At 41.5% G+C, this 11,255-nt stretch overlaps 1 protein-coding gene across 1 annotated transcript in view; it reads left to right on the top strand.

Annotated features, from left to right (window-relative positions):
* The window catches only part of LOC311242895 (glutamine--fructose-6-phosphate aminotransferase [isomerizing] 2-like), a 139,926-nt gene extending 129,362 nt beyond the window's left edge, over positions 1–10,564 (top strand). Inside the window, 5 exon segments of the mRNA XM_084331958.1 lie at positions 1,370–1,484; positions 2,653–2,780; positions 4,557–4,724; positions 6,729–6,890; positions 9,726–10,564. Coding sequence (XP_084188084.1) covers positions 1,370–1,484; positions 2,653–2,780; positions 4,557–4,724; positions 6,729–6,890; positions 9,726–9,770 — 618 coding nt within the window. The 3' untranslated portion in view covers positions 9,771–10,564.
* Positions 10,565–11,255: the final 691 nt, after the last annotated feature.

An 11,255-nucleotide genomic window follows, 5' to 3' on the forward strand; every position in this document is an offset into this window, starting at 1 on the left:
GTTGTAGTGAAAGGGTTAACCTTCTGTAGTGTGGTAGTGAAAGGTTAACCTTCTGCAGTGTGGTAGTGAAAGGGTTAACCGTCTGTAGTGTTGTAGTGAAAGTGTTAACCGTCTGTAGTGTGGTAGTGAAAGGTTAACCTTCTGCAGTGTGGTAGTGAAAGGGTTAACCGTCTGTAGTGTTGTAGTGAAAGGGTTAACCTTCTGTAGTGTGGTAGTGAAAGGTTAACCTTCTGCAGTGTGGTAGTGAAAGGTTAACCTTCTGTAGTGTGGTAGTGAAAGGTTAACCTTCTGTAGTGTGGTAGTGAAAGGGTTAACCTTCTGCAGTGTGGTAGTGAAAGGGTTAACCGTCTGTAGTTTGTAGTGAAAGGGTTAACCTTCTGTAGTGTGGTAGTGAAAGGTTAACCTTCGGTAGTGTGGTAGTGAAAGGGTTAACCTTCTGTAGTGTGGTAGTGAAAGGTTAACCTTCTGTAGTGTGGTAGTGAAAGGTTAACCGTCTGTAGTGTGGTAGTGAAAGGTTAACCTTCTGTAGTGTGGTAGTGAAAGGGTTAACCTTCTGTAGTGTGGTAGTGAAAGGATTAACCGTCTGTAGTGTGGTAGTGAAAGGGTTAACCGTCTGTAGTGTGGTATTGAAAGGGTTAACCTTCTGTAGTGTGGTAGTGAAAGGTTAACCTTCTGTAGTGTGATAGTGAAAGGTTAACCTTCTGCAGTGTGGTAGTGAAAGGTTAACCTTCTGCAGTGTGGTAGTGAAAGGTTAACCTTCTGCAGTGTGGTAGTGAAAGGTTAACCTTCTGCAGTGTGGTAGTGAAAGGTTAACCTTCTGCAGTGTGGTAGTGAAAGGTTAACCTTCTGTAGTGTGGTAGTGAAAGGTTAACCTTCTGTAGTGTGGTAGTGCAAGGATTAACCTTCTGTAGTGTGGTAGTGAAAGGTTAACCTTCTGCAGTGTGGTAGTGAAAGGATAACCTTCTGCAGTGTGGTAGTGAAAGGATTAACCTTCTGCAGTGTGGTAGTGAAAGGTTAATCATTGTTACTCAGCTGAAAGAGTTGTGTCCTTCCTGCTGACCTGTTGTACAGAACTTGTAAGTTGCTTTGGATAAAAGCATCAGCTAAATGACTAGATGTAAAATGTAAATGTCTGTTCCTGTTCTGGGTTATTCTTCATGTGTGCGCTCTGCATGTGTGTTATATTCTCCAGGCCTACACCAGTCAGTTTGTGGCTCTGATCATGCTCTGCATGTGTGTTATATTCTCCAGGCCTACACCAGTCAGTTCGTGGCTCTGATCATGCTCTGCATGTGTGTTCTATTCTCCAGGCCTACACCAGTCAGTTCGTGGCTCTGATCATGCTCTGCATGTGTGTTCTATTCCCCAGGCCTACACCAGTCAGTTCGTGGCTCTGATCATGTTCGGCCTGATGATCAGCGAGGACAGGATCTCCCTGCAGAAGCGGAGGCTGGAGATCATCAACGGCCTCAGGGTGTTACCTGGTGAGTCAACGTGTGGGTCGGGACCCCACAGGTGGGTCTTCTTGGGGATAATAAAATCCGGTTTCCCTGCATTTTCTCGAGGTATCGTTATAAATCCAAAGCCCTCTGAAGTCAATTAGAAACAGAAATGTGTGATAGATAGAACACTGCAGGCCCAGTACGACTAGCGTACCGGTCCTAAAAGCAGGATGAATGTAGCTTTTGTTTTCATTTAATTGAATTTAACAACATTGCTGAATATACCCTCCTGCAGTTGTGCTGGACAAAATTAAATAAAAAGATATACAGTATATATATTATATATAAATGTCCCCCTTATTCTGAGTGCTATCTAGACATCCATCCATTTCTCACGTTTATATTCACAGTTAATTATATTGTTAACTTTTTCTCATATTTCTATATTCAGATCTAATTGTATTGCCCCTATATTTATGTCTTTCTACTATTACCCTGCCCATATCTGTACCCCCCCCCCCCCCCCCCCCCCATGCTGCTATGATGCCCAAATTTCAATAAAGGGATCAATAAAGGAATATCTTATCTCATCTTATCCTGACCCGGTTACTCAGGATACTCCACACAGACCTTATTAGGAGCAGTTCCATTTGGGAATCATTTTATACCGAAGGTACACCCAGCTTACATCATTATGACAGAGGTGTAGCTCGGTAGAATATAGTTCCTACGTGAAACTGCTAGTAACACGGTCTGAGTAACCGGGTCAATAAATTTTTTGTGCTCAGTGAATTATTATTATTATTATTATTATTATTATTATTAGGGATGTCCGATATTATCGGCCGACCGATATTATCGGCCGATATCGGCAGTAAAATGTGATATCGGAAAATATCGGTATCGGTTAAAAAAAATTAAAAACAATAACAATATTTGTTATACCGGTATATATATCAAGTGAAATGATTAGTTACCTGAAATTATTCAGTTTTTTGGGGGGGGGGAAACCCTGCATATATCGGTATCGGTTGATATCGGTTGATATCGGTATCGGAAATTAAGAGTTGGACAATATCGGAATATCGGTATCGGTAAAAAAGCCAATATCGAGCATCCCTAATTATTATTATTATTATTATTATTATTATTAGGTAAGATGTTTGAAAATGTCTTCCTCACACACCTTTGTCTCTTTCCCAACTCCCAGATCAAATCAAGAAGGTCTTGGCTCTGGACAAGAAGATCAAATGCATAGCAGACGAGCTGTATGAGCAGAGGTCCCTGCTCGTCATGGGAAGAGGCTACAACTACGCTACCTGCCTCGAGGGGGCGCTGGTGAGTAGGAGAGACGAGGGGAGAGGAGCTGTGAAGAACAATATGTAGTTCAACGCTGCGTTGTGCCCTTTAGTACAACCACTACCAGATATAGTGCAAGAGACGGTAGATATTCAAATGGGTCAGTTATATTAGATTACATTACATTACATTAGATACAAATGTATTTGTATCTGTCATTATACAGCAAGTACAGTACAGTACAACAAAAGGAAGTTGGCATCCAACCAGAGTGCAAATGTGACAGTAAAGTGCAATAGTAATATACAATGTACCACCTGTCAACTGGGTATAAAATACATAAATTAGTACTACAGAGTAGGGATGCTCGATATTGGCTTTTTTACCGATACCGATATACCGATATTGTCCAACTCTTAATTTCCGATACCGATATATGCAGGGTCCCCCCCCCCCCCCCCCCCCCCCCCCCCCCAAAAACGGAATAATTTCAGGTAATTAACATTACATATCTCTTGTTGTGGAATTAACACAACATTATGCATACTTTTGACAATAAATAAAATCTGAATTTGTTCTTACTTGATTGCCTGAGTAAATAAAGTTTATAGAAATATTAAAAAAAAAAAACATTTTTTTTTGTGAAAACCGATACCGATATTTTCCGATATCACATTTTAATGCCAATATCGGCCGATAATATCGGACATCCCTACTACAGAGTAATAGTGCTAATCAGATGTATGTACAGAGTTGTAGTATGAATATAATATGTACTGTGGTACAGGTATAAAGTATGGTACTAGTGATTATATGCAGGTATATTCACCCAGATATGGATATATATATGGGGTAAACATAAATATATGAATGTATATATATACGGTATATATAGCACTGTTGTACATGCTATCATACAGAGTATATGGGTAGGCTAATAGTATAACGTGGGTGGTTAAGATTATTATGATCACTATGATTACAGTGTAGGGCAGTTGCAGACAGTGAAAGCAGTAGGTAGGTATAAATTGAGTCTAGGCAACAGAGTTCAGAGTCGTACAGTATGGGTAGCAGAGCCTTGGGTGTCGGGAGTGTTTTATGCCATGGCTTCATGCATTTGTTTTGGTGTCTGTGCTTTATCGACGGCACTCTTGCAGATTAATTTGGCGGAGGGCTAATATCGACTGGTTACATCTATCTATCTAGCCCTGCTTGTTTCGCTGAGTGTTTTCATCACAGTATCACTCCAAAGGCTTGCAATATGTTGGCCGTTGGTATGTGGTGGTACGTGAACTGTATTTTTGCGATTGTTTGCCCTGCAATGAATACAGATATTGTAAAACAGATGTGCAGCGTTGAACAAAATAGCACAGTGTTTAACCCTTTCACTACCACACGACAGAAAGTTAACAGTAGTGGTGGTAGTGAAAGGTTAACCTTCTGTAGCGTGGTAGTGAAAGGGTTAAACACTGTGCTATTTAACACAGTGTCACTGCCACACGGCAAAGGGTTAACCCTTTCACTACCACACTACAGAAGGTTAACCTTTCACTACCACACTACAGTAGTTCTGCATTGTCACAGTGAAAGGGTCTAAACCCTTTGGTAGTGTGGCAGTGAAAGGGTTCATGTGACTTGTACAGTAGAGTACAGTCCCGCATCGCACGGCGCACACAAAACATCACTCAATTCCGTATGATATGCCAACGATTCTGTGTCGATCTCAGATCCTATACCCCGCGCTATCTTTAGCCGAGATTAAAGTATTGATCGAGTCTTTTTTTCCATCGCCGACTTTCTCTTCCCCCCGTGCAGAAAATCAAGGAGATCACGTACATGCACTCCGAGGGCATCCTGGCCGGGGAGCTGAAGCACGGCCCGCTGGCCCTCATCGACAAACACATGCCGGTCATCATGATCATCATGCGGGACGCCTGCTACCAGAAGTGCCAGAACGCTCTGGAGCAAGTCACGGCCCGATCGGTAGGTTCTGGAGCTCTTGGTGTGTCCGCTACACACATTGACACACACAGGGTTTTCCTATACAGGGTAATTACATTTAATAATCATATTTTTAGGCCAACATTTTGGGAAATTATCTTGCCGTCTTCTCCAGAGAGAGAGACAAAGAAGATAGACACCAGTTTCCTCTCTGTGTGCGTTCAGTAGAAAGCTATCTGGCTGCACGTTAGCCTAGCTTAGCACAATGAATGGAAGCGGACATGTCCGCTGCTATGGCGCCCGAATTTCCCCCAAGGGGATCAATAAAGGAATATCTTATCTTATTTTGTAGGGAATTAATAATAATAATTTTCCTTCGTACATTTTTGCCAGTATGGCCGTGAAATAGGTATTACCGTACATCCTATTCAAAGTGGTCTTAAAAAAGGTCTTAAATGGTTGAAACCTGCAGGAACTCTGACACATACAGTACACACAAGTAGATGGACACGCACACACACATGACACATTCTTCCTCCCTCTCTCTCTATCTCTCTCTCACACACACACACACACACACACACACACACACACACTCATTTCACATTCTCTCTCTCTCTCTCTCTCTCTCTCTCTCTCTCTCTCTCTCTCTCTCTCTCTCTCTCTCTCTCTCTCTCTCTCTCTCTCGTTCTCGCTCTTTTTTAATTCCATACATGGGATTCAAATATTTCACTCACAACATGGTGTGAAGGACATAAGAATACAAAGGGCTCGTTGTCTCTGCCACACAGAGCAGCAGAGACTGAGCACAATTACCCTTTTAGCTGCTGCTACTGTAGTATCCTCACACACACACACACACACACGTACAGTACGCATGCATGCATACACAGACACACACACACACACATTCTCACATTCTGAGTACAACCCTTTTAGCTGCTACTGATTGATGATGTTGTTTTGATGTTTTTTATTTGCGTGTCTTACATACAGGTGTATGCCCAGCAGCCCATATATGGGCTTACAAGACACATAAACAATAAGTATATAATAGTATACTTGACAAATCATTTGACAAATGATGACATATAGACCAAGATAAAAAAAATTATAATAAACTGTAGTATCCTCACATACACGTACGCACAGTCGCGCACACACACACACACACACACACACACACACACACACACACACACTCACATTCTCACATTCTGACCACAATCGCTAAAAAACACAGATAATGGATGAGAATGAATTGATTACATTAATTGACAGACTACGGGAGTAAATGTTCGCCTCCTCCACCTCTATTTCATTTTTTAATTGTATTTTATTTGCACACAAGTGTACATTTATAGAAGGTAGAACATATAAAGGTTGTGGAAAATTTGCAAGAGAGAGAAACCCAGTAGAATCAAAGGGTAGATAGATAAAAAAAAATAAAATAAAAATACTTAAATTTAAATGAATCAATACATCTCAAGAGCAATGAGTAATCCTTATAAAATGATAACGTCTTGGGACGTCTGGGTGGCGCAGCGGACAAGGCGCTCGTCACCAACGCAAGAGACACTGGTATCGAATCCGGCTGTCGGCGTTGCTTCCGGCTTGGCCGGCCGTCATACTGGCTCGATTGGCAGAGTCAGCGGGAGGGAAGCCGGTGGGTGTGGGTCCGGGTCGTTGTGGACAGCGACTCCTACAGTTCGGTCGGGGCGCCTGCACAGCGAGGGACGGATCTGGAGGGAGGTAGTGTGATCCTTCCACACGTTACACTCCCCCCAGTGAGAGTCCGCGCTGCCAGGTGAAAAAGAAGCGGTGGGCTGGCTACACATGTGTCGGAGGAAGCATGTGATAGCCTCCGCCCTCCCGGACCGACGGTAGGGGGCAGAGTGCGCAACGACGACCAGGAAGGGGATTGGGAATGGGCACAACGACTAACATTGGGAGGGGAGAAAAACTGAAAAAGGAGGGGGAAAAAGATAATACAAAAAAGAAGGGAAAAAATGATAACGTCTCTCTCTCTCTCTCTCTCTCCATCAGGGTCGGCCCATCATCCTGTGTTGCCAAGACGACCCGGAGCTGTCCCAGAAGGCCTATAAGACCATCGAGCTGCCCCACACCGTGGACTGTCTGCAGGGCATCCTGAGTGTCATCCCCCTGCAGCTCATGTCCTTCCACCTGGCCGTACTGCGAGGGTTCGACGTACGTAGAGGCCTGTCACTCAACACAGACACAGTGGAGGATGATCCACACGCAGGATAGAGACCACTGCACCTTCCATATTATTATTATTATTATTATTATTATTATTATTATTATTATTATTATTATTATTATTATTATTATTATTATTATTATTATTATTATTATTATTATTATTATTATTATTATTATTATTATTATACCTTTATTTAGCCAGATAAAACATTAAGAACAGGTTTCTTATTTACAATGTCGATTTTTGGTCCAAGAGGAACAGGAATACAAAATAATATATATAAATATTAATAATACAATAAAAACACATACACATAAACAAATAAACACATGCACAGCCTATGTACAAAAAAGATAAACAGGGGAGGAGTAGGGGGTGTGGTGAAAGGATGTGTGTGTTTGTGTGTGAGCGCATGTGTATGCAAACAGATGCGTGTGTCTAGGTGCGAGTATGAAGATGAATGAGTGCTTGTATGTTGTGTGTGAGAGGGTGTATGCAAGTGTGAAACTGGGGCATCAGCAAGAGCAGGAGGGATCTACTAAGAGATGATGATTAGATTAATGTAACAGTAAAGTGCAATAGTAATATACAATGTACAGGTAATTAAACTGTGTATGCAATATATAAATCAGTACTACTGAGTAATAGTGCTAATCAGATGTATGTGCAGAGTGGTAGTATTAGTATGCACAGTGATACAGGTATAAAGACACTATGGTAGTAAGTCATACTGGCCAGCAGCGTAAAGAGGGATATGTACATATATAGATATAGAATCTACAGATATGTAAAAAGGATTATATGCAGGTATGTACATATGTACAGGTATGTACAGATGTGGATAGATATATATACACACACCGTAAGAATACATATATATGTACGGTATATACAGCATTATTGTACATGCTATCATACAGAGTTATATGCAGGTGTATAATAGGTATATAGAAGAATTATATGCATGTATATTCAGACAGATATGGATATATATATATATATACATCAGTAAAATATAATGTATATATACGATATATAGCACTATTGTACATGCTATCATACAGTTATATGGGTAGTCTATAATACGAGGTAGGTAGTGTTTCGCAGAAGCCTTCGCTTGGCGTCGCTCTGAATACGCTCTCAGTACCTGCACTCTCGGAAGAGAGTGAGACCTGTTGAGAGATAATACAGGCGGCCGTGCTGCTCTTAACCGTTAATGACCCGAGACTATATATAGCACGTTAACCCTTCCACTGCCGCACTACCAAACGGTTAACCCTTTCACTGCGACAATACACAGAAGGTTAACCCACTACCGGCGACCGTCGGTAGTGTGATAGTAAAGGGTTAACCTTCTGTCGTGCGGCAGTGAAAGGGTTAAGGGCTCGTTCACATCTAACCAGACGATGCAGTGGCAGGGTGGTGCGTCGGTGTGGGATGGGCCATTTGTGTGACATCATCACGCTGTGATGTCATCATAACCCGTGGTCGTCTTCCACTGTGATCCATCCGTCGTCTGATTAGACGTGAACGAGCCCTAATGAAAAGCCCCACATGTTTTTTTTATCTGCCCAAGGTAGAAACACAACATTTAGAACTGTTAACACGTATGGCTGAACACAACACACTTTATTTTTTTACATTTGACATGCTGCATGAATGAATGAATGAATGAATGAATGAATGAATGAATGAATGAATGAATGAATGAATGAATGAATGAATGAATGAATGAATGAATGAAAACTTTATTTAACAGATTGCAGAATGGGTACAATACAGTACGGCTCAATACATACAATTGTTAAGGGGATGCAGGCAAGAGAAAGATGTTTGTCTTGTTTACATCAGGGTCCCCCATTTTCAATTCATAGTGCTAAATATCAGATTTACATTGGATCAAATTATTATTAGAATTCAACTTGTGTTCTGAATCCAATGGTACAGAGCCTTTTATATACTGTACTGTACCTCCTTGCAGTTTTTGAGATACAGCCATTTCTGTATCATATCGTATCTGTATCTTTGTCTACCAATTAAGGCATGATATGTGAAATATATACATGTGAAATATGTGAAATTAACAAAAATGTGTGTTGTGTAGCCACAATTCTTTTTTGTTTAGTTTTTCTACCTCTAACAGAAAATATTCAGTGGGGCTTAATCCTTACCAAATATAGTCATCATTAACGTATGAAACCCACAGAAAACCCACTAGAAAAAAGGATGTCAACGCTGTAGCCTCATACGTTGAAAAAAACATCAATCGATTGGTGCTCAGCTCAGCTTGCACTTTGCACGCTTGTAAAGGAAATAATACAATTCCACCACGGACATTAACGGGTTAACATACTGTATGGGTGTGTTGCCATAGCACGCCTGCCTGCGATTCGTTAAGGTAAGCACAGCGCATTCGATTGGATTCTAATTTATTGTCATTATACACAGCACAAGCACAGTACAACGAATGACAATAAATCTGAATCTAATCTAACGTGCCGTGCTTACCTCAACAAAACGCACTCAGGCGGACTGTGGCTGTGTTGCAATAATGCTGTGTGTGTCGATACAACACATCTGTTTTATCTCTGTGCATTGTTAAAAAAAAAAAAAAAATCCTTTTCTATTGCTTACGTTTTCTTTTTTTAAACACTCCCGTTTGCCCTGATTTCTTAACCAATCTGGGTCATCAGAGTGTCTGCGTCGGTATAGAACCACGTGTCTTTACGCCGTCGGCCCGCGTGATGATGTCACAGTGTTGTTTAATTAAATGCACAGCGATGCATATGTGTCATAACTCTAGTTTCTTCTATTTCTAGGTTGACTGTCCCAGAAACCTGGCCAAGTCTGTGACCGTGGAATAATTACAGTTCACTGAAACACAGGAGAGAAGAAGAGAGGAGGCCTTCAGCTTTTAAGTGCAATTGAGCGCGTGTGTGCGTGTGTGTCTGTGTGTGTGTGTGCAGTCTTGGGGAAGCTACTCTGAAAGCATAGCTTTGGGTTTTATTTCAAGGACCACCCTATTGCAACCAGTTTCGTGGTACAACTTTGTCGGGCCAAAAGATGCGGCGAATTGTAAAAAGCAGAATCCCTTATTTGTGACACAAAGTTCTCAAAGTTCTCGTTCATTTATTCCACAGGCAAAGAAACAGCTTGCAGTTTATTAACAACTGCATTAACTTGAACTACCAGCAAGCTACTGCAAAGTGTAGTTAAACTACTAGTTTAATGACATGTAATGAAGCTACTCCCAGACGCTGTGTGTGTATGCGTGTGTGTGTGTGCGTGTGTGTGCGTGTGCGTGACAGAGAAAGGTATGTGGTACGATGTATTTTTTATAGCAGAGCAATGTGAAGTTCAATCGATACACTGTTGAGGAGGTGCCAATGACTTTGAGGCCTTGCAGAACGATCTATGAAAGCGAAAGAGAAAAAAAACAATGTCCGACCACACACCCAAAGCAACGTCCTGTGCCTTTATAATCGATGTTTGAGTTTGAGCCACAACACACACCCTTTGACACGGTATAATACAGTATATTGAAGTGTTTACATTATGTGCAATATGGGACCAAAAGTGCATTATGAATGTACACTATTCAGAGAGAGGGTGACTTTCTCTGCTCTCTTCCTGACTTTCCTGCCCAATGGGGATGTCTTCCTTCTCTATTGCATTGTGGGGGGTGGGGGGAGGGGTTGTAGGAATGTGTTTCGCCGTTCCGCGGATGTCTATGAATTGTGGAAATGTCAAATTTGAAATGCTATGCTGCGTTTGTTTTTACTCATGCGATCACTGTGCCTGGTCCACTGGAACTGTTTTTTATCTCAGACCAATAGACATGTTTTCAAAAGGGGGCGGGGGGGGGGTGAAACCCTATATTATATCGAACACTTCAGTCTATTTTTTTTTATTGCGCTTTTGATGACATCATGGTACTGTTTACTGTTGTTCCAGTCTCACTGATCGGAAATTATATCCTATTATTACTCCACTCCTACATTCATATCTATTTCTTATTTCATTACCGCTTCAATCGTTTTATGTGTAGCATCCATTTTGTATCCAACAGGAATTGCATGAGGGAGGGAGGGGTCCAAAGTGAATGGACCTATCTTAAACCCTGCCCTCTTTCCTCGATCCTCCAATCGCAACCGTTGTGGCCGTCGTGATTGGAGGATCGGGAAAAAAAAGAAGGCAGGGTTTAAGATAGGTCGATTCATGGTGGTTGGTTGCATGGATTGTTCGTTTAGTTGCACACATACGTAGATGACGCACGTTTCCTACAGATAACGCAGGTTATGCATACACTCCGACAGCGAGTGTCACGGGGTCTCTTCTATAATAACACA

Source organism: Notolepis coatsorum (assembly GCF_963971535.1).
Source record: "Notolepis coatsorum genome assembly, chromosome: 16".
Taxonomy (NCBI): domain Eukaryota; kingdom Metazoa; phylum Chordata; class Actinopteri; order Aulopiformes; family Paralepididae; genus Notolepis; species Notolepis coatsorum.